This window comes from Chiloscyllium punctatum, chromosome 10 (genome assembly GCF_047496795.1).
Source record: "Chiloscyllium punctatum isolate Juve2018m chromosome 10, sChiPun1.3, whole genome shotgun sequence".
NCBI classification, from domain to species: Eukaryota; Metazoa; Chordata; class Chondrichthyes; order Orectolobiformes; family Hemiscylliidae; genus Chiloscyllium; species Chiloscyllium punctatum.
In genome coordinates this window covers 90,236,822-90,261,835 of record NC_092748.1, presented here as the reverse complement: position 1 = coordinate 90,261,835, position 25,014 = coordinate 90,236,822, and the positions used below count along the sequence as shown (strand labels likewise).

Below are 25,014 nucleotides of genomic sequence, written 5' to 3'. Positions count from 1 at the left end.
CAGTTAGCAAGTAAATAACAGCATTTTCACCGACAGAGCTACGACCTGAATCTTGAGCCCACCCTCAGGTGAATTTGGTAGTAGGGGCATTTAATTAGACAATTAAATGCCCCATTTTCCTTCATTTCATTTAACCTATTTATCAAATCAATCTGTAGATGTTATTGCACACCTCTAGAACAGGTGGCACTTTTACAGCCTTGGTTCAAACATGACAAAAGACCTGAATTCCAGAGGTGAGATGAGAGTGACAGCCCTTGACAACAACGCTACATTCGACTGGGTGTGGCATCGACAAGGCCAAGCAAAACTGGAATCAATGGGTATCGGGGGTAAACTCTCCGATAATTGGACACAGGAAGATGGTTACATGTCAGTCATCTCAGCTCCAGGACATCTCTGCATGAGTTTCTCAGCAATGTGTCCAAGCTCCAATCATCCTCAGCTGCTTCATCAATGATCTTCCCTCTTTCATAAGGTCAGAAGTGGGGAGGTCCACCAACGATTGCACAATGTTTAGTACCATTCACAACTTCTCAGATACTGAAGCAACCATGTTCAAATGCAACAAGATCAGGACAATACCCAGGCTTGGGTTGATAAGTGGGAAGTAACATTTGAACCACACAAATGCCAGACTATGACCATCATGAATAAGAGACAATCAAACCACTGCCCCTTGGCATTCAACAATGTTGACATCACTAAATCCCGCAGAATCAATATCCTGGGGGTTATCACTGACCAGAAACTCAACTAGACTCACAACACAAATAAAATGACTACAAAAGCAGGCCAGAAGTTGGGAAAATTGCAGCGAGTAATGCACCTCTTAACTCCTCAAAGCCCATCCACCATCTGCAAGACACAAGTCAGGAGTGCGATGAAATACACCCCACTTGTCTGGATGAGTGCAGCCCCAACAACACTCAAGAAGCTTGACACCATCCAAGACAAAGCAGCTCCCTTGATTGGCACCACATCCACAAGCATCCACTCCTTCCACTACTGATGTTCAGTAGCAGCAGTGAGTACTATCTACAAGATGCACAGCAGAAATTCACCAAAGATCCTCAGACAGTACCTTCCAAATCCACAACCATGTCCATCAAGAAGGACAAGTGAGCAGATATATGGGAACCATCACCTTCAAGTTCGCCTCCAACTCACTCACCACCCTGACTTAGAAATATATCACTGTTCCTTCACTGCTGCTGGGTTAAAATCCTGAATTCCCTCCCTAATGGCATTGTGGGTCAACCCACAGCAAGTGGACTGCAGCAGTTCAAGAAAGCAGCTCACCACCACCTTCTCAAGGGCAACTAGGGACGGGCAATAAATGCTGGACAGCCAGCGATGTCCACATCCCACAAATGAATTTTTAAGAAGTCCTTCCCAAAGTGCAGCGATGCAGGAAATCTTGCTGGTTTTCTGCTCAGCAAGTGAGACACCCATGACTGCCATAGGATTCCAAGTGATATCACATCTGTTCTCTCACCCCAGTTGACATGTAATCCTGTTATAACGTGAAAAATTCATTAAATTATTGAGTACTTTCAATGACTAGTGATGTAGTGGGGACTCGAGCACTTGTGACAATGTGTGTTTGTGGCTTGTTCACAATAGACGGTGCCTCAGGATTTCCCTGGGGCAAAAGTAAGGATGGTTAGCAAAGTCTTGAAAGGCTGATAATCTATTTCATCCTCTTGACCAAATCATCTTGTATCATGTGGGCTTTCTCAATTCGGAAACTCGATTTGGAATTTCTAAAATATTTAACTTAAAGCCAGAATTCTTTGTCCGAGTTTTTTCAATTTTTGTCAAAATATTTACTGATGCCAAAGCATTGTTTGATGAAAACAAAATGCTCTCAAATGTTACATTTCCTTGAGCAGATACTATCTTTCATTTTAACATGCCAGATTTAATTTCATTGATGGAAATGCATTAAATTATATCTGAACGTGTACATTATTTTGTTTTTCTTGTGTCATTTGCATAATACAGTTTATTAAATATTCTATTGTGTTCTGGCTTCAATTTTTTTCATTTTGTATGAAGCATTCTAAAAATTAATAAAATGGAAATGTGACTTTTGATTTTAAAAAATGCCTGACAGAAGCCCAGTAGTACAGTAGCAAAACATACATTTAATATATATAATTTTGATCTTGTCTTGATGCCGATTCTGAGGACTTTCATATTTTAAGTTGATAGCTTTTCCCTTGGTCTGTAAATCTCCAGTAGTAGCTGTTGCAGTATTCATACCTTCACACCCTTCTCTTGGAGAATGGTGTGAAGTAGTGACAGGAGTCATACATTAATTAACAGTCTGACTGCCTGCAAAGTGAATGCACCTTCCTTTGCTGCAGCCAACTATATAGTAGCTGAAGAAGCGGCCTGCCCGAAATGGCAGAAAGGTTTTGTAGAGCCCGTCATCCATACTGTGAAGAATGGTCACCCATCAGATGTCAGTATTCCTCTGCGCTTCAACCTGAATTCACCCATTACTGCCTGACCTAATCTTGGAGAGTAATACAATATAGAAACTGGCCCTACAGCCCACCATGTCAAAGAAGAATAACACCAAACTACACTTATCCCACTTACCTGCATTTGGTGTGAAGTCTATTATGACCTGGCATTTTAAGTGCTGATCCTGATGCTCCTTAAATATTGTGAGAATACCTGCCTCCACCACCATCTCAGGCAGTGCATTCCATATTTCTACTATCCTCTGGGTCAAAAATTTATTTGTCAGATCTTCTTTAGCCACTTCTTTCTCACCTTAAAATTGTGCCCTCTGGTCTTAGACATATCTGCTATGGACAAAAGATTCTCACAATCTATCCTGTCTATGCCTTTCATAATTTTGTATCCCTCATTCGGATCCCCTCTCCACCGAAAACAAACCCACCCTATCCTGTGTCTCTTCACAAGTGACACTTCTCATCCCATGCAACATCCTGGTGAAGCTCCTCTGCACCCTCTCCAGCATGATCACATCTTTCCAATAGTGTGGTGATGAGAACTGTACATAGTATTCCATCTGTGGTCAAACCAATGTTTTATAAAGTTTAATAAGACATCTTTGCTCCGATATTCTATGGAGGAGAAAGTGAGGACTGCAGATGCTGGAGTATCAGAGCTGAAAGTGTGTTGCTGGAAAAGCGCAGCAGGTCAGGCAGCATCCAAGGAACAGGAGAATCGATGTTTCGGGCATCAGCCTGAAGAAGGGCTGATGCCCGAAATGTCGATTCTCCTGTTCCTTGGATGCTGCCTGACCTCCTGCACTTTTCCAGCAACACATTTTCAGCTCCAATATTCTATGACCTGGATAATGAAGGCAAGTATGCCTTCCTCACTACTGTGTCTCCCTTTACTGACACCTTCAGGTATTCATGGACTACTACATCAAGGTCTCTTTATTCCTCAGTTTTGCCTAAGGACCTATCATTCATTACGTATATCCTTCCCTGATGAGACCTCCAAAAATGTACTTATCAGCTGATTGATATCAATGTCTACTCAGAGAGCATCCTCCTCATTATCAACCACACCACCACTTTTCCTGTCAGCTGCAAATTTAATGACTATACCTTCTACATTCGCATCTAAGTCATTAATATACAGAACAGAGAGCAAGGATCCCAGCACCAGTCTCAATGGTACACCACTGGCTACGCGCTTCCAATCATAGACACAACCCTCCATCATTGCATTTTACCTTGTATTTGTTCGCCAATTTTGGATCCAGTTTGCCAACTTGCCTTGGATCCCGTGGGCTCTTACCTTTTGGACCAGCCTTCAATGTAGAACCTTGTCAACAGCCTTACTGAAGTTAATGCAAACCATGTTAACTGCACTGCCCTCATCAATATACTTAATCACCTTTTATTATATATTATATGTATGTATAATATATTATGGGGAACAAAGAAATGGTAGAAGAGTTGAATTGGTACTTCAGATCTGTGTTCACTGGGGAAGACTCAAGTAATCTCCCAGAGGTAACAGTGGCTGAAGGACCTGAACTTAAGGGAATTTATATTTGCCAGGTATTGGTGTTGGAGAGACTGCTAGGTCTGAAGGCTGATAAGTCCCTGGGGCCTGATGGTCTACATCCCGGGGTACTGAAGGAGGTGGCTCTAGAAATCGTGGATGCGTTGGTGATTATTTTCTAGAGTTCGATAGATTCAGGATCAGTTCCTGTGGATTAGAGGGTGGCTAATGTTGTACCACTTTTTAAGAAAGGAGCGAGAGAGAAAGCAGGAAATTATAGACCAATTAGTCTGACCTCAGTGGTGGGAAAGATGCTGAAGTCTGTTATAAAGGATGAAATTATGACACATCTGGGTAGTAGTAACAGGATAGGTCAGAATCAGCATGGATTTATGAAGGGGAAATCATGCTTGACGAATCTTCTGGAATTTTTTGAGGATGCAACTCTGAAGATGGACGAGGGAGATCCAGTGGATGTAGTGTACCTGGACTTTCAGAAAGCCTTTGATAAAATCCCACATAGGAGGTTAGTGAGCAGAATTAGGGCACATGGTATTGGGGGCAAAGTACTGACTTGGACTGAAAATGGGTTGGCTGACAGGAAACAAAGAGTAGTGATAAATGGCTCCCTTTCAGAATGGCAGGCGGTGCCCAGTGGGGTACCTCAGGGATCAGTTCTAGGACCACAGCTTTTTACAATATATATTAATGATATAGAAGATGGTATTAATAGAAACATTAGCAAATTTGCTAATGATAGAAAGCTGGGTGGCAGGGTGAAATGTGATGAGGATGTTAGGAGATTACAGGGTGACGTGGACAAGTTAGGTGAGTGGACAGATGCATGGCAGATGCAGTTTAATGTGGATAAATGTATGGTTCTCCACTTTGGTGGCAAGAACAGGAAGGCAGATCACTACCTAAATGGAGTCAAGTTAAGTAAAGGAGCAGTACAAAGAGATCTGGGTGTTCTTGTACACCAGTCAATGAAGGCAAGCATGCAGGTACAGCAGGTAGCAAAGAAAGCTAATAGCATGCTGGCCTTCATAACAAGAGGGATTGAGTATAGAAGCAAAGAGATTCTTCTGCAGCTGTAGAGGGCCCTGGTGAGACCGCACCTGGAATATTGTGTGCAGTTCTGGTCTCCAAATTTGAGGAAAAATATTCTGGCTATTGAGGGAGTGCAGCGTAGGTTCACGAGGTCAATTCCTGAAATGGCGGAACTATCTTATGTTGAAAGATTGGAGTGACTGGGCTTGTATACCCTTGAGTTTAGAAGACTGAGAGGGGATCTGATTGAGACGTATAAGATTATTAAAGGATTGGACACTCTGGAGGCAGGAAACATGTTTCCGCTGATGGGTGAGTCCCGAACCAGTGGATACAGCTTAAAAATAAGGGGTAGGCCATTTAGGACAGAGATGAGGAGAAACTTCTTCACCCAGAGAGTGGTGGATGTGTGGAATGCTCTGCCCCAGAAGGCAGTGGAGGCCCAGTCTCTGGATTCATTTAAGAAAGAGTTGGATAGAGCTCTCAAGGATATTGGAATCAAGGGTTATGGAGATAAGGCAGGAGGAACAGGATACTGATTGAGGATGATCAGCCAAGATCATAATGAATGGTGGTGCAGGCTCGAAGGGCAGAATGGCCTACTCCTGCACCTACTGTCTATTGTCTTTTCAAACTACTCAACAAAATTAGTAATTCTAACATTCGACTCACTCTAACAAATCCATGCTGACTATGCCTGATCAATCCTGGCTTTCCCAGTGTTGATTAAGCCTGTCCCTCAGAATTATTTCCAATAATTTCCCTAACACTGATGTCAGAATAACTGGTCAGTAATTACTTGGCCTATTCCTGCTGCCCTCCTTGACCAAGGAACCACATTAGCTATTCTCCAGTCATCTGATACTTCATCTGTGACCAGCAAAGTATTAAATATCTCTGCCAGGGCTCCGGCAATTTCCTCCTTTGCCTCCCAATGCAGCCTGGAATAAAGCTCATCAGGACCTTGGGGGCTTTATGCACCTTTATGCCCATTAAAACATGTAATACTCATCCTTATTATCCTTAACATGCTCTAAAACCTCAACATCCCAACTAAAACCCCAGCAATAATGCCATTGTACTCTGAGGCTCTCTTCCCTGGGACTTCCAAGATCTGAAACCTCTGACAAAAAAAATACAAATGCTATGACTAAGGCTCACCCTTTCCCATTCTAATGGTAGCAACATTACAGAAACACATACATATAATTATTTCCTCAAAAAGTTCCCTCATGTCAGAAAAGGTTGATATTCTTCTCTCACTGCAATTACATTTTAAATTGAAAAATGACCAAGTGGATCTAAGTATTGAAATGTCTTGATAAGTTATATTAAATGCCTCTACCAAATTCATCTCTCCACAACTGGAAGAAAGACAAGAAGATGTCAATGTTCTGAACATTGTCGAGAGTGTGGTGCTGAAAAAGCACAGCAGGTCAGGCAGCATCCGAGGAGCAGGAGAATCAAGGTTTCGAGCATAAGCCCTTCACCAGGAATGACATTTTGTTTCAGTTTTTGTTTCAGTGTAAAGACACTAATAGACATTTTTTTCAAGCTTTTATGTTTCAAAGTCATTTTCAACTATTTAAAATCAGAGTGGTCTGGACATTTCCAAAAGTATTAATATTTGCAGAGATACTTGCAGTTGCATTCATAAAACTTCATCAACTAGGAGAAAGTGAGGATTGCAGATGCTGGAGAGTCAGAATTGCAACATGTGGCATTGGAAAAGCACAGCAGGTCAGCTAACTTCCGAGGTGCAGGAGAGTTGACCTTTCCAGCATAAACCTTTCATCAGCTTACCCATTGCAAAACCATAAGATCAATTTTTCATGCAAAGAAGGTATGTCCCATTGCACTGCCCAGTTGCACTTCCTTATGGAAGACTTTATGTTGTGATTATGTAAATTATTTGAGTGAAAACTTGGACCATAGCTTCACTTCAGGAAATGATTACAATTGAGGTCCAGATTGGCAATTATTCTGAAAGTAGAAATTCTTCTTATCGTCATTTCATAACAGATTCTCCAAAGGGATTTACTGATGCAAAGCACAAGTCTCAGCAGAATAAATAATAGCAAATTATAAGCATAATTTCTAAAGGAAAGGCATCATCAACACATGCATAAAGTGTACTAACTCGTTTTCCCTACATCTAATAATGTCATTTGGCTCTTTTAAAGTGATCAGATTAACAGATCAAACGGTTATGTTGTTATGGATTACTTTAAGGGGTATGTATAATTTAAAAAAGAGTGACACATAACCCAGATAGTTAAATGTTTCTTAAAAAATCTTTTGTGCTTGTTAAATTTGAACAAAAAGTTGCAAGCTTGTACTCATTTGGATGCATTCTTCCTTTGTTTATAATGGTCAACCACTTTTGGAAGGATTGAACTTTTGGCTATTAAGTTCAAGTGTAAGGCTATGAAATACAGATTGCCTTTCCTGTGGCGCTTAACATTTCAATTTTTTCAATAGCTTATCTTGGTCATTTTGTCAGAATTAATATGGGAATCGGATATTACAAACTGCCAAAATGCTTGCATGACAATCGGAGTAATGGATTTTTGTTAACTGCAACATCAAAAGAGTTTATTCATTTTGACTCCTGCACAGAGAACACCTTCCCAGCCGCACATCATTTCAATAAGGTCTGGCAGGTCCTACCCACCCTTGAGAGCACTTAGCAGTGGGCTATCATCAAAAGCAGCTATCTTCTACAGACACTGTGTCACTGTCTGCTCCCTGGCCTTGATCCCACACAGAGGTGCGCATCTTGCTTTTCCCTGAGCATCTTTCAGCTGCAAGGTAACAACTGCTGTCATACAGTCAAAATCTTTGATATTTTTACCCACGTCTGTCACAGTTAGTTATTAATGCCGAGTGCTTGGGAAAGAAAATCAGTGGTCTTGTGTCTTCCTTAAGGCTTGCTTTTATTCCCAACTGCAGCTATTCCTATCCCACCTTCAAACTGACTAGCAGACAGCACGAGACATTTAGCTGCAGATCAAAGGCTGCACGTCAAGTGCAGGTCTCACTTTAACAAGATGTCACAACAGATATCTTTAGAAGATCTTACCAAACTGGCTAAAGTTTGTTGCTTGCGCTCTTTGTAGAATTCAATTTTGTTTCCCTCGAGACAAACCCAAGAAGTAGTCCAGTTTTTCCTGAAAAAGAAAGAAGAGATTGATGCCCTCAGACCAAATGTTGTCACAGTGTGAAATATTCATGACGATCAATCTTAGTGCAATACTCGATCAATCGATCTGTTAATAATTAGTCTGACAAAAGGTTTGTTCTTAAATTAAGAACCAGATAGGTTTATTCCTGCATCAAATTTCATTTCATTCTCCTGTTACCCTTGGAACACAAAACAGATTGCAACAACTTAGGTGCTGAAATCTCTTCCCCTGAAGTTGACGGTTAGGGTTTAGAATGGATATCGGCAGAATATCAAAACTAACATGGCATCATACGGAAGAAAAATGTGTGCTTTCATCTCATTTTTATGATCCTCATCATTCCCTACTGATTTCCAAGAAGGATTTTATTGCTACAACAAAAACTTGCCATAGAACATTATGCAGTGAAATTCTACTACTTTTGAATGAAAGCAGCTTCATTAATTTTATTCTAGTGCATCAAACTTCTTCATTTCTCTTTAACTAGATAGCATGTTTTCAACATTGTCAATTTAGTTACCAAAGGATTCATTAGTTATACACTATCCTTATGTTAGTACATTTTGAAAGGTATTGAAATAAAGTTCAATTAATTCTTCCCCCTCATCACTGGAAAGTATGGTTTAGGCTGTACTGTGGTTATATGGACCTGACTACACATCAATGCTTTGGTCAAATTGTTATTCTCCATTTCTGATCTGAGCCAGGCTATTTGAGAGTGACAGCATCAGAGGCATAACCAATTCTCTCTTGTCATCATCTTTTTTTTAAATGGCTGGTAGAAGGAATGTCAGTTATTTTGTTCTCTCTCCTGCATTACCCAGGGAGAATGAATGAGGCACGAGGGATTGCCCTGACTGAGATCAAAAAACTCAGCACGGACTAAGTATCAAGTCTGAGACCTTACTTGTTGGAATTATTCAATTCCAAACTTTTGATTCAGTTCTCAATCAAGTCACTGAAGATATTTCAGATGAAATTTTATATTTCTGTTTCTCATGAAATAATGACTTGTTTTAATGTAGAAAAATTGGAAAATTAGTGCAGCCATAGGGTAGTGCCAATGCTATCTTATTAAAACTACCACCACATTTATCACCTTAGGACCTAATAATGAAAGAAAAAGAAAAAAACAAGGCTATTCTGTCCCTGTAAGTTAAGCATAGGATAGTTATACATTGCAAATCAGAAGCCCTTCTAATGAAATATAGTGAATTTGAGAACATCTACGAAAAGGCACATCTTTCTAAAAATATCTGATTAAGGTGTCGATGAACCCTGGTCAATTCATGCCCCTACCTCTGGACCAGGAGGCCCAGGTTTAAGTCCCACCTGCTCCAGAGGTATGTAACAACATTTCTGAACAGGTTGCCCTGGAAAACATCTAAGATACAGCACCAATGCTAGAAATACATCTTGTGCAACAAATGATTAGAAAATAAGTAAATGCTTTGAAACTCCTGAATAATTGTTATGATTAACTCTAAAAAACCTCCTTACTGCTTCCTTAGCAAATACATTGCCTTGGACTTCACCAGTTTCCTCATTTCTCCTCCCCCCACCTTACCTCAGTTCCAACCTTACAGCTCAGCACTGTCTTCATGACCTGTCCTACCTGCTAATCTCCCTTCCCACATATCCACTCCACCTTCCTCTCTGACCTATCAAAGAACAAAGAAAGAACAAAGAAAATTTACAGCCCAGGAACAGGCCCTTCGGCCCTTCAAGTCTGAGCCGATCCAAATCAACTGTCTAAACTTGTCACCCAATTCCTAAGCATCTGTATCCCTCTGCTCCCCACCGACTCATGCATCTGTCCAGACACATCTTAAATGAATCTACCACGCCTGCCTCTACCACATCTGCTGGCAACTCGTTCCAAATGCTCACCACCTTCTGTGTGAAGTACTTGCCGCGTGTATCCCCCTTAAATTTTCTACCTCTCACCTTGAAAGGGTGACCTCTTATTATTGAATCCTTCACCCTGGGAAAAAACTTGTCTCTATCCACTCTGTCTAAACCCTTCATGATTTTATAAACCTCAATCAGGTCCCCCCTCAATCTCCTTTTTTCTAATGAAAATAAACCTAACCTACTCAACCTCTCTTCATGGCTAGCACCTTCCATACCAGGCAACATCCTCGTAAACCTTCTCTGCACCCTCTCCAAAGCGTCCACATTCTTTCGGTAATGTGACAACCAGAACTGTACACAGTATTCCAAGTGCTGCTGAACCAATGTCTTGTACAATTTTAACATGACTTGCCAGCTCTTATACTCAATACCCCGTCCAATGAAGGCAAGCATACTATATGCCTTCTTGACCACTCTATCTACCTGTGCAGCAAACATTCCCATCCCCATTCCTCCATCCCCACCCCCATTCACCTATTGTACTCTTTGCTACCTTCTCCCCAGCCGCACCTTCCCGCGTTCCCCCCCCACCCCTCACTTTTCTCTCCACCCTGGAGGCTCCCTGCCTCCATTCCTGATGAAGGACTTTTTGCTTGAAACATCAATATTCCTGTTCCTCAGATGCTTTTCCTGCTGTGCTTTTCCAGCACCACTCTAATCTAAACTCTATATATTAGAACTGTTTCTTTGACAAATATTTCAACAGATTTCTGATTAAAAACTAGGTGTGAATATATAGGATCCCCATTATCATTTTAAGACTAAATTAGATGGAGGGTGCCAATGCATGATCTGCTCTCCTCCATTCTAAATAAAGAGATGTCACTGAAGGTGGGGCAGATTTTAACTTGCCCCAGTCAGCCTTTACAAGAAAGGAAATTGCACAAAATGTGGTCAAGAAACTTACCATCCTCTGAACTCATCCTCTTGTCACCATTATTAAAGAGACTGACAATTGGGCAGGTAAGACAACTGCCTGCTTTATGTAATATGCATTTTCTAAATTTGAATATTGGAGTCCCATTGCATAGGGCCTTGACTAATATGCATGGAGACAACTTGGCAGTACATGCATTGGATACTCTCTGACTAATTTTACTGGTCATCCAGAAGGACAGCAGTCAAAAGGTAAATATTGTTTTTCGTGTGTGGAGGCTGAAAGAGCAAGAATGCTCTGTTGAATGTTTATCTTGATTAAAACAGATTCTCTCTGCACTTGCCAAGTAATTTAATCATTCTTTGATTTAAATTCAGATTTCCAATAATCACACAACTTTGCTTTCGTATCAGCGATACAAAAATGGATGCCACAAATCACTGCAATTTCTTGTAACTACATGACAGAATACATTTATTAGACACATATTGTTATCAGTCCCTATTAATACCAATTCCTATAGATAAAGTGTTTCAGTGGCATCATTAACCATTTTAACATGTATGTCTAAAGGGGGTGAGAAAAAGCTTTTCTGTGTGACATGTCCTTATATAGCCACCAGATGGTAGCAAAATCAGCAACACACCAATGGAGATGAAAGGAAAATACCAAATGGCAACTTTTATTATTTTTTAAAAGCCCATTTTATTGTGCAGTTAGTAACGTCTGTATAATTAGGATGCTCAGAATGTGAACTCCTCCAGGATTTCACAGTCTACTGAATTGTACAGGAGAGATTTATGAACGGGACTGCACAGAATCAAATGGAAGTTAAGATCTCCCCGAGGTGTGAGCCAGGGGTGAATTTATTACATTTGTCTTACTTTTCCTGCCTGTTCCTGTTAACACATGAATCTATTCTGAAACAGTTAGATCAAAGAAATCATCATGGAAACTGAAAACTATACAATAGGTGAGATGCAAGACAGGTGATTTTTAAAACAAAAACACAACTGCTAATGCTTTTATGTGTAACAAATGTTGCTCCTGACAGAATTCATTAATATTGAGAGCTCTTTTAGCATAATTACATTTTGGTAAATCAGGAGAAACTGAAGTTAACTGAGAAATACAATGTTTTGCTAGTGCCAATGAGTTATATTGTTATACATGACGGAAATGGACAATTTTATGTTTAGTACCATCATTCAACTGAAGGGAAAGGAAATATATAACTTCTTAAAAAAATACTTTTTTCAAAGAATGCAAACTATTGTTCTACTCATGCTTGTTTAATTTTTGGTTAATATCTTCAAATGGTTGTTAAATGTTCCTTCTTTTGTTCAGATTTCAATATTTTAACTGACTTGATTTTAAAATACAAACACTTAAAGAACAAAGTGGTCACTTTTAGCTCTAAATGCACATTCATTGAATGGGGTGCTAACTTTTTGAGTCAGGTTGTTTTTATTCATATGAAAATTTGACAATGACTACACAGTTGGAAATAAATATTAGAATTTTTACTTCTTTTTGGAGTTTTGCACATTATTAGTAAATCTACTGCACATTTAAAAATGAACTGGATCTACTCTGGATTACTAAATTCAACCAATAAATGAAACAAATTATAAAGAATCACAGTATCAAGAATGGATTGTCAACCATGGTATGATGTCACGGAGGAAGAAGGTGTAAATATCAATAAGAAAAGCTAATGTATGAATTATTATCCATGGGACACAAGTTTAAATCAAACTATCAAACAATACATTGCGAGTATGCAAAAGAACATTTGATTTGCAAAATTGCATAAGTGCATCTAACAATGGATAACCTCTCAGGCTTTGAATTAAACTTGAGTTATGTTTTATTTGATACTATGGTGCATTCAGATACTGTAACTTCCTATTATAAATTTTCAAATCAAAATACACCTGCTGATAACGTTGACCTGTTTTTTAACATCAGACAACACAAGTAAAATTAAAATGAGAGATTTAGAAATAATGTACTCTCTCAAACTGTGCATTAAAAGGTAAACAATTAGTTTGAGTTCAAAACTCAACCACTGGTAACAAAACAATGAACAAAATCGGAGAGTCATAAAATTTTGTAGCACAAAGAAAGGCATTTTTGCCCATCATTTCTACGCTGGTTATCAAGCACCTGTCTGCTCTAGCCTCATTTTCCAGCTCTTGGCTAGTATCCCTGCATTTTATGGCATTGCAAGTGATCCTCTAAGCACTTCTTACAGTTTGTGATGGTTCTTGCATCTATCATCCTTTGAGGCAGTGAGTTCTAGATATCCACAACCCTGCAGTTGAAAATTGCTTCAATCCTTTTAAACCTTTTGCTCCTTACCTTAAAGCTATGTCCCTTTGTTAATAATCTTTCTATTTATGGGAAAAAGTCCTTATCTACTTTATCTATGCCCCTCAATTTTACACATCAGAATCAGTTACCCTCTTAGACTTCTCTGCTTTGAGGAAACAGCCTAGCATATCTAGACTCTCTTCACAGCTAAAATGCTCTAGCCCAAGTAAAATTATAGTAAATGTCCTCTGCACCCTTTCAACTGCAATGACATTCTTCCTACAGTTTGGCAACTAAAACTGTCCACACTACTCAAATTGTGGTCTAAGCAATACTTTACGCAACTTCATCATAACCATTGTATCTCAACTATTAAAGACTGCTTTCCTAACCAATGTATCCACTTGTCCTAAATAAAAACAGAAATAACTGCTGATGCTGGTATCAGGAAACAAAATCAAAATTTTCTGGAAAACCCAGCAGGTCTGGCAGTATTTGTGGAGAGAAGTCAGAGCTAATGTTTCAGGTGCAGTGATCTTTCCTCAGAACACTTGCCCTGTTGCCTTCAAGGATCAGTGAACATAAAATGAAATGCTGCTCTGATCCTCCCTACTTCATAAGGTCCTACCATTCATCATGTACTTTATTGTCTTGTTCAACTTCCCAAAATCCATCAGCTCACAATTCTCAGTATTAAATTTCATTTACCATTGTTCTGTCCATCTGACCAGCCATCCGTAATGTCCTGTAGACTTAAGCTTTCCTACTTGCAATTGACCACACTACCAATTTTTATGTCACCTGTGCACTTTCTGATGAAACCTCCTACATTCATGTCTAGACCATTAATGCTACAAACAGCAAAGGACCCAGCAACAAATGCTATGGTATGCACTGAAAACAGGCTTTCAGTCACACAAAAAAAATCTGAGCATCACCTCCTGCCTCCTGTTGCTGAGCTATTTTTGGATCCAATTTGCCAAATTGCCCTGAACCCCATTGGCTCTTACTTTCTTGAACAGTGTCCCATGAGACATCTCAGCAAAAGCCTTACTGAAGTCTATATGGACTACGTCAGCTGCATTATCCTCGTCAACACACCTAGTCGCCAGCTTGTAAAACTCAACAAACCTTTCAGACATGATCTTTGCTTGACAAAGCCATGCTGACAATGCTTGATTAATCCTTGCCTCTATAAATGCAGATTAATTCCATCCTTAGAATGTTTTCCAATAGTTTCCCTGTCATTGATGCTAGATTCAATAGCCTACAGTTCCCTGGTTTATCCCTACCATCCTTCTTTAATAATGATACCATATTAGCTGTCCTTTAGTTCTAGGACACTTCACTTCAGAAAAGTTAATTTTGTACCAACATTAAAAAGAAATTAGGGCATGACATGAAGTAATGGTTAAATGATGACAAATATGACTTTCAATAGCTTGCTTCTTGAATTAGGCAGAGGGAAGAGGAAAAGATTGAGAGAAGCAATAAGTTCCACAGTTCTAAGGTCCTAGAGAAGAATGAGTTAGAGTAGGAGACTGTGAAATGAATGTTGATTTTAATGCAGAGAGAGGATAAGTATGTGGCACCTGCTGGTTCATGAATTAACTGGAAAACAGATATTGGATTTGTATGCAAATCCAAATGAGTCCACATCATGAAAGTAGAATCAATATTCATTGGAACAGACTGCAGCATTTAAAAGCAGTTCCGTGATACTGTTTACAAATGTTGCAGTCTGTTCCTTAGGCACACAAATTTACTTCTACAGAATATATTTTACAGACCTAAAAAAAGGTGATAGGTATTTAATTTTGTACGTGGTATCTTGAACAAAATAAATCATTCATGAAAACAATAATGATTTCTGGTAGTTGGAACAAACTTGTTTATAGCTATCCAGCTGTCAGTGAGCTCTGTGATATCCACAGAATAGAATTATTAATTCTCTTTCATGAGATCCCAAACAAGAACATGATTGTGAACGCAGCTTTTAAAATTTAGGCAGCAGTATACTTTGAGATAACATAGGGCACAACATTTTTGACCAAATTTTGTCTTGAAATAATGGTGAAACAGAACAGCATTTGCTGCTATAAAGAAGTGTATCAGACGGTAACTTCCAGTATCCCCACCTGCACAGATAAACATAGACATTCATAAAGTGCCACCAATGCCACCCTGCTCCACCATAACCTGTAAGAGACTTTGCTGATTGGTTTAGGACTAATATCAACATAATAGGAAGACTAAAGAAATATTACTGAGCATACATTTAGGAGTCAGAGAATTTTTAACTATATATTAATAGTAAGTACTATCAGTGATCTCTTTGGCCTAGAAAATTCAGTTTCACCAATATGGAGTCATATTTCTGCCAAATCATTTTCCTGTTGAAAATCATGTTTTTTTTTTATTGATTCTTTTACCTTTGTGGTCTCATTCAATCTTTATTTCACTTTCTGCCAACGATTTAAATCTAATTGGTACGTTCTAGTTTAGACTATTTCTGGGAAGTTTGCCCAGACAGTCGAAGGCAGGTTTGGATGTTCATTGAGAATGAATTCTCCTAAAACTTTACATCAGATTCGGAACCTGGTGTCATCTTGTCCTCTTCCCACAAGTGTGGGTTTGAGGGAAAGAAGGGAAACTACGTGCAGTTGTGGGGAGAATACTAAAATGAAAAATTAAGCTCTCTTGTTAACTAAGACTTCTACATTTAACAGGCAGTGCACCTATTTCTCAGGTTGTATTGAACCTGTTGTAAGTACACAACGTGACTGCTACTCCAGTGAAATTCAAAGGCTGGGAAACCTTTGATCACTGAAAATCAAGAGCACGGTCCCTGGTAAGGTTAGAAATTGCAGCTAACAGGAATTTTCTTCAAAGTGTTTTTTTTTCATGTCTTGACACCTGATTGTCAACTTCACTTATCTTATCCTCTCAATACTTGGCTCTACCCCACGTGGATACTGTAGGCAGGAATTCAGGGGTTAAGTTATGAGCAGAGATTACAAATATTAGACCTGTTTTCTCTATAAGTTAGAAGGTTAAGAAGTGATCTGATTAAAGTCTTTAAGAATTTAACAGGAAAAACAGGCCAGATAGAGATAGAAATAGAAATTGCTGGAAAAGTTCAGCAGGTCTGGCAGCATCTGTGGAGAGAAATTAGAGCTAACATTTCAGGTTGAGTGACCCTTCCTCAGAATCTAGATAGAGATAAGCTATTTCTATTGGTTGAAGATTCTAGAACAATGGGGTGCAGTTTAAAAATTAGGACAAGACCATCCAGGAGAGATGTTAGGAAGCACTTCTACATAAAAACAATGGCAGATGTTTGGAATTCTCTTTGACAAATGGCAGTTAATGCTAAATCAGATGTTAATTTTAAATCAAAACTGATTGAGTGAAAGTATTAAGGAATATGGGCCAAAGACAGGTATATTGAGTTAGACTGGAGATCAGCCATGATCCCACGGAATGGTGGAACAAACTCAAGGGGCTGATTAAGCTCCTCCTGTTCCTATGTTCCTATACAGCTTCAGCTGCACATCCCTGTTGTTAGGCAATGCCATGGAATGGGAGTGGATTATACACTATCATTGCACCTCCGATGAAGAAAAGACCAGCAACACCAATGGCAGGAGAAGCTATACATGCCACAGCCCTCATCTCAAACAAATTCCATACCACAGGGCAGGGGGAACAGATACAGAAATTAAGCTCCAAGAACCTAGAAACATCAACATAGGTGCACTGTCTATTTAATGCAGAAGCTTTAGTTAAAAAGAGAGTTTAATTTTTCATTTTAATATTCACCCCACAACTGCACTTGGTTTCCCTTCTTGCCCTCAAACCTGCACTTGTGAGAAAAGCACAGGATGAAGTCAGCTTACATCCAGAAGCTCTCAGTATGTGGGTATGTGCCTCAGCAGGGTTAGATATTCACTGAAGGTCATTGCTGATGTCCACAATCTCCTTGTATAAGACCTTCTTCCCATTTGGTCACAGGGACACACATTGTCAGTGGCCATCAATAGAGGACCATCCCCAGACCCTGGGAATGATATTCTTCTTTGTATCCCTATTGCACTTCTATCTCAAAACATTAAACCGGTATCCCCTAATTCTTGCACTATTAGCTAATAGCTCTTTGTCCATTTAATTTAAACCTGTCATAATGACGTACTCCTCTATCTGTTCCCCCCTCCCCTTGCTTTTCTCCAAAGAAACAATATCAGCTTCTCCAAACTAAACCTGTCATTGAATTCCCTCATTCCTGAAACCATTCTTGTAAATTTCCTTTGCACCCTTTAGAAGATTTTCTCAACTTCTTACCCTGGGCTGGCCAGAACTGCCCCTTACAGGAAAATGTGGTGTTATTCTGTGCTCACCAGCATTTAATCACTCTCATTTACTACAAATCTGTATTCAAAAGTATTTAATCAGCATTCTAAACTGTTCATTCAGTCATTGCTTGACATCTAGTGGTGGCCTATTGAAATCAACAACTATGAACGAGATCACGCATCAAGCATAGCAATTGCAAGCAATTATGTTCCTTTAAAGTACTCAACATTGTTCAACTAAAATCATTGGAAATCAACTCAAAAGAAAGCAAGCTGAAACAAAAGCTTGATTAGCTTTGAAGTGATCAAGAGGAGGAAAGACTCAGAGATCAGAATATTTTAAGGCCCAGCTGAACATTCTGATTATTTAACAAGGTAAAGAAGAACACGGACAAATTTCAGATTTTTTCCAAGTCCCAGTTGCAAGTGCAATTTAGAACTAAGCCAATTACAGACAAGTTATAAAGAAAGTGAAAAAGTAAATAAGAGAAACAAAGAGGGATTATGAGAAAAGTCTAGTAGCTAACATAAAGGGAAATCCCAAAGTCTTCTCTCGATGCAACACTGGTACAAGAATGGTAAGGGAAGAGTAGGGCTGATTAGGGATTAAAAGGTGATGACTAGGAGGCAAGAATCATGGGTGTGGTGTTAAATGAATACTTTGTATCTGTCTTTACTTACCTGCAGATGTTGTCAAAGCTATGGCGACAGAGATCGAAATTCTGTCACTCAAAAAATACAATATTGGTAAGAATTAAAATTGAATAAGCTGTCAGTACATAAATTTGATAACGCATTGGGGCCAGATGAGATGTATCGAAGGATATTGAAGGATATTGAAGGAAATGGCAGTAGAAATCGCAGAAGCAATAATCTTTCAATCTGCCATGGATTTGAGGGTGGTGCCAGAGGACTGGAGTTTTGTAAACATTATGCCCTTATTCAAAAATGTTGTAAAGATCAGTCCAGCAATTACACACCAGTCAGTTTAACTTAAATGGTGAGGAAAACTTTAGAAACAATAGATTAAATAGTCACATTGAAAATCATAGGTTAGTTCAGAAGTGTCAGCTTGTCTAATTCACTTGCTGGAATTTTTAAGAGGTAAATAGGAGGGTTGATGAGGGCATGGCTATTGATGTGTGGTGAATGTGCTTCCAAAGGCATTCAATACAATGCTATATAATAGTCTTGTGAGGAAAGTGAGAGGTCGTAGAATAATAGGGACAGTAGCAAAATGGATATGCTGAGTGATAGGAAACAGAGAGTAATAGTTAATGCATATCTTTCAGGCTGGCAATGGTTGGTCGAGGAGTTCTCCAAGTATTGGTATTGATACCCTTACTTTTCCAGATATATACAAATGATCGAGAACATGATGTGCTGGCAAAAATTTTGAAGTTTGCGGAAGACCAAAAACGTGGGAGGATCGTCGACTGTGAAGAAGACTGAGTAAAATGTCAAAAATGTCATTGACAAGTTGGTGGAGTGGGCAGATATGTGGCTGATGAGGTTCAATGCAGAGAATAGTGAGGTGATACACTTTGGTACAAAGAGTGCGGAGAAGCAATTTACAATAAAGGGTACGACTGTAAAGAGTGCACAGGAACCGAGAAACCTGGGTATGTGTGTACATGTCATTAATAATGGCAGAACAGGTAAAGCTAGCTGTTAATAAAGCTGTTAAATACAAGATTCCATACTTCATTAACAAGTGTAGAAAGTACAACAGTAAGGAGGTTATGCTGAATGCATGTAGGTCTTTAGTTACATCTCAGCTTGGAGTATTACATACAAATTTGGGTGCAACCGTTTAAGAAAAATATAAATGCATGGGGAGAGTGCAGAAGAAGTCTACAAATATTACTTCCAAGATTAAATCCTTCAGTAATGAGGATAAATTGGAGAGGTTTGCACTGTTTTTCATGAAGAGGTGAGATCTGACGGGAGATTTCAGCCTCTGATGACTGTTTGTGTGGAGTTTGCACATTCTCCCCATGTCTGCGTGGGTTTCCTCCGGGTGCTCCGGTTTCCTCCCACAGTCCAAAAATGTGCAGGTTAGGTGAATTGGTAGTGATAAATTGCGAATAGTGTTCAGGGATGTGTAGGCTAGGTACATTAGTCAAGGAGAACGTAAAGTAATAGGGTTGAGGAGTGGGTCTGGGTGGGATACTCTTTGGAGGGTCTGTGTGAACTTGTTCGGCCAAATGGTCAGTTTCTACATTGTAGGGACTCTATAATTCCATGATTTGAAAGAAGCTTTTCTTATTGTTTGGGTCTGGACAGAGTAGATAGGGTGAAACTGTTTCTGCTTATAAAGGGATCTAGAACTAAAGGGTAAAGTTTTCAGAAATGTTTTAGAGTCATAGAGATATACAGCATGGAAAACAGACCCTTCAGTCCAACCCGTCCATGTTGACCAGATATCCCAACAAACACACATAAATTGACAAAAAAAACTTGTTCACAACAGTGAGTCATCTGGATTTGGAACACACACCCTAGAAGTATGATGGAGGTAAGTCCACTTGAGGCATTCAAGAGGGCATTGAATGATTATTCAAATTGAAACACCACGTAGGGCTATGGGGAAAGTTAGGAGTTTGAGCCAAGATACTCGTACTGCTGGTGCAGCCATGATGGATCAAATGGCCTCCCTTCTGCAACAAAACAGCTCTTAGATACTTTGATTCTGTTATTCCTAAGTCTCGAGCCATTGTTTTTCTAAGCTGTCTAACTGACAGGTGAACTTTTTATCTCCCAATATCTAAAATTATCACTTGAATAGTATGATTATAATAAAAATGGACAATCGATATTCAACTTCAATAATTTGATTCCTAAGACCTTGCATGGATGAAAATATGTATTTTTTAAAGGACTAATACTGGCAAAATATAGCAAAATATAAATATAAAAAATAGCTGCTGTGATCACCTCACTAGCTTGAGCCAAACGGATGAAACTATCAGCAAGTCAGTACCTGTCGGAGCTGAAATTAATGTCATTATAAAAGAACACTAAAACTCAAATCTGTATCTCCCAGTTGATTCAAATTTGTTGAGCATTACACATTAAAATATTGCCCACAAGCTATTCATCTTCGACAAATGTTCTGAGCAGAAAGAGGCATGTACAAATGGACGTTTACTAACAACGGTTTCTGAGTAACAGTTCAGAGAGCAGGAAAAGTTGAATTCATACACAAATGGAAGAGGCATTCTGACTGTTTCCCTTGCTCAACCTCAAAGATCAGTGCCCAGTGAAAAGGCAATGATAATAACAGTTCACTGATTGCTCAAGGTGTATAAACTTCTCGACTGGTGAAGTTACAGAAAACTAAATAGTTGAGCTTCAGATGATTATCAAAACTAAAGGACTTTTAGAATTTTGGAGTACAATTGCCTATACCTCCCATCAGCAAAGACACTCCTCTACTGCTCAGTTATTTGTAAGCTAATTTCCTTTGTTTGTGTCTTTGTTTGATATGGTTTTATCAGGGTCGTAGCTAATAAAATTCCTCTTTCTTTCACCCAAGAAAGCCTCATAACTATTTGGCTCCCTCAGTTTAACCTAGTTAACTATGCTTTTGTTGAAGTGTGATAGTTGCATGCTAGAATGAATAAAAATAGTTGTTGAGACTGACCAAGAGGGGAATAAAATTAAAGGATCCATTTGCTTCTCCTCACCTGGTTATAATACAAGCATGAATGAGGGCAGGAGGTACAAGACCATAAGACCAGAAGATACAGGAGAAGAGTTAGGCAATTTTGCCTATCGAGTTTCTCAACTCCATTCTCCTGTCTTCTCCCAGCAACTTTGATCCCCATTCTAATCAAGATATTATTTATTTGTTTTAAATACACTCAATAACTTGGTTTCCACAGCCTTCTGTGGTAATGAGTTCCACAGAGTGACCTCCATTTGGCTGAAGAAATTTTTCTTCATCTCAGTTTTCAGTTGCTCCGAGTGGGAAAAAAAATTTTCTCCACATCCACTCTATCCAGGCCTCTCAGTATTCTGTAAATTTCAATTAGATCCCCCCTCATTCTTCTAATCTCCACTGAGTAGAGACCCAGAGTCCTCAACCATTCCTCATATAATAAGGCTTTCATATCCAGGATTATTCTTGTAAACCTCATCTGGACCCCCTCCAGTGACAGCATATCCTTCCTTAGACATGGGGCCCAAACCTGCTCACAATATTCCAAATGCAGTTGGACGAGTGCCTTAAACAGAACATCAGACCAGATATGTTAACTCGGCTTTCTTTCCACAGATGCTGCCAGACCGGCTGAGTATTTATAGTAATTTCTGTTTTTGTTTTGTTTCTGATTTCCATCATCCGCAGTTGTCTAGTTTTTATGCCCAATTCCTGATTGGCTTTTTTAAATAGACAACCACTTACAATTGATTAATTCTTTGTCATGCAAAATAACTTTGAAAAATCATCCCTTTTATAATAGCTGTCCCTCTTGACATTCACCTGCACAGATCTTTAACAAGAAAAGGCGGTACTCATGAACAATATGCATCTGCTGAGAGTATGTTGTGTCACCTCCCAGAGATTAACTGTCATCCAAAATGTCCCAAATGATGCATCTGAATGAGCCACCAAACCAAACAATTATTTCTAACTAAGAAGAACCGTGAATGACTCCAAAACAACTATTGACACCTAAAGCAACTTCAGTGAAGTTATTTTCAAAAGCCCAAACAGGCTTCTTTTGTTCTCAAAGAGATCTGTCTTATATGTTATGTACTGGATTAGTGGTGCTGGAAGAGCACAGCAGTTCAGGCAGCATCCAACGAGCAGTGAAATCGACGTTTCGGGCAAAAGCCCTTCATCAGCAATGAAATAATAAACTCATGACCTTACTTCAAAACTGAGCCATATGACTTGATTGCTACAGAAACTGTTTTATTAACTAACCATAATTAAATAAAGTATAATTCAAATCCTCACTTGATTAATTAGGATGAAATAATTAATTATTGAAAAACAACTCAGTCTCAGACGTTACTAAGTTAAATCTCATGACGTGATAATATCTCTTCTTCAAATGTTCTTTCAAAGACACTTGGCTCACTTGTCGAGAGTGTGATGCTGGAAAAGCACAGCAGGTCAGGCAGCATCCAAGGAGCAGGAGAATTAACGTTATGGGCATAAGCCCTTCATTCAAAAATCTTGGCTCACCTCATTGCTACAGGGTCAAACCCAACAAAGTCTTCTTTCTTTGGACTAAATACCAAGGCTAAATTTGTTTGTAAGAATACTAGTGATGACATCAGTGCTGACCTACTTTAATGTGACTGGTTAGCAATGACATGCAACCTTACCTGTGCATTCAGTGCAGAACTCTAGAGCTTGCTGTTAGGAATACCTTCCTTCTGCAGTTGCAGTCCTTAGCTCTTAAATAATTAATGACATCAATTGTCTGTACACGCACATCTGTTTTCCATGTTGATACTGCTGAGCAACTGCTGGAAACTTAAGATGCAGTTAAGACCCTGGGGCCAAATGCTCCAAGCTCTTGTGGGGAAGTTCTAAGTGCACAGGGTAACTTTATTGGCACTGAATGATGAAGAAGCCACCATAGAGGCTACTGTCCAAGTATGCTCACCTGCTTCTCAGCATGACCATAATGGTCAAATCGTGCATCATTAGATTTTCTGCCTGGAGAATCTTGTGAGCTACTACAGTTATTTCTGTCCACACAAACTACACCTCTTGGTTAAAAGGAAGGGAAAATAAGTGGCAGAGTAAAAAAAATTAACTCAATTCAAAACACAAGAATAGACAGCAATGCAAAAGGGGCAAATTCCTGGAACTAACGCAAAGCTTAAAATTGTTTTAAGGTGTCAAATCTGAGTTTTCTTCCATCCAATGCTAAAATGACATAATCTGAGCTTTTCAAACTGCAATACATATTAACATTAGGGTAGGGCAATGTCTGATCACAGTGCCATTCAGTTTGCCTCTTGCCAAAAGGATTAATCAGTTAAAACAAAACTTATCAATCGATCATCAAAAACACTTACCACTTGGATGTCTACACTATTTATGGCACAAACCAAGCAATAGAGTAGATGTATTTCTACAAGAGCCAAAACAAAAGACAAACAGCTTTCTAGAGTCTCAGGCACTTTCTTGCTGAGTACTCACCGTGTCCAACCCTGCACAGCAGAAGAAACAAGATGCCCGTTGATGCAGTGTCACTGCCCTCCTACTGTGACACATGCTAATTTGCATATAATTAAAATTTTGTGTGAGCACTGGCAGGATAAATAGTTTGCACTACAGTGAGAGAAAAGAAGACATGTAAAGTTTTAGAAAAATCTTTATTTGGGAATTGGAATTAGGTTAACAGCACTTAACATGGAAAAAGCATTAGCAGTTCTTATTTGTGAGACAAAAACTGGCTCTGCACAAGTTTAAAAGACAAGTTTATGTAACTCCTGATAGTTGTGAAACACCAGAAGTTAGGAGAGAAATGGAAACAGTGAAATAGATAAGTTGTTAAGACTAACTTCAAATTAAATTTCTCCTATGATGTCAGGTTTGTATATTAATATGATGATACAGAACTCTGCTCAATTTACATTTTTTTCTGAGCTGTTACATTACTGGGATCTCCATGTAGGAGGACATAGTTGTATCAGTTTACATATTAATACTTGGTGTTGTTGTAATGAATATTATCTGGCCAATCTTCTTCCTGCACCAATGCCTCTTTGGTAACACTACCAATATCACTACCTAAACCAACAAGATGCTGCACAAGTTACTCAGTGTGTCATGTGGTGGACCGGAAGGAAATTCTCATCTTGGGAGGGTTAGAGGTTCAGATGCCATATTTAAAGATCAGTTAGATGCTATCTCAATGCAAACAAGGAGCTTTCCATGAGAGAAAGCAGTTAGATACTATTTCATTGCAAAGGAGCTTTCTATGAGCATCCCAGGAGGTTATACAAAGAACAAAGAAAATTACAGCACAGGAACAGGCCTGTCAGCCCTCTAAGCCTGAGCCAATCCAGATCCTTTATCTAAACCGGTCACCTATTTTTTTAAGGATCTGTACCCCTCTGTTCTGTGACCATTCATGTATCTGTCTAGATACATCTTAACTGATGCTATTGTGCCCACTTCTACATGTCCGCTGGCAACACGTTCCAGGCACCCACCACCCTCTGCGTAAAGGAATTTCCACGTTATCTCCCCTAAATTATTCTCTTCTCACTTTGGACTCGTGACCCATAGTAATTGAATCTCCTACTCTGGGAAAAAAAAGCTTCTCTTTATCCACCCTGTCTATAC

At 39.2% G+C, this 25,014-nt stretch overlaps 1 protein-coding gene across 2 annotated transcripts in view; it reads right to left on the bottom strand.

Annotated features, from left to right (window-relative positions):
* The window catches only part of arhgap15 (Rho GTPase activating protein 15), a 753,427-nt gene that overhangs the window by 561,161 nt on the left and 167,252 nt on the right, over positions 1-25,014 (bottom strand). For both annotated transcript variants that reach the window (XM_072579728.1, XM_072579729.1), the window contains exon 6: positions 8,135-8,222. In XM_072579728.1, the coding sequence (XP_072435829.1) occupies positions 8,135-8,222 (88 nt within the window). The remainder of the gene's footprint in view (positions 1-8,134; positions 8,223-25,014) is intronic.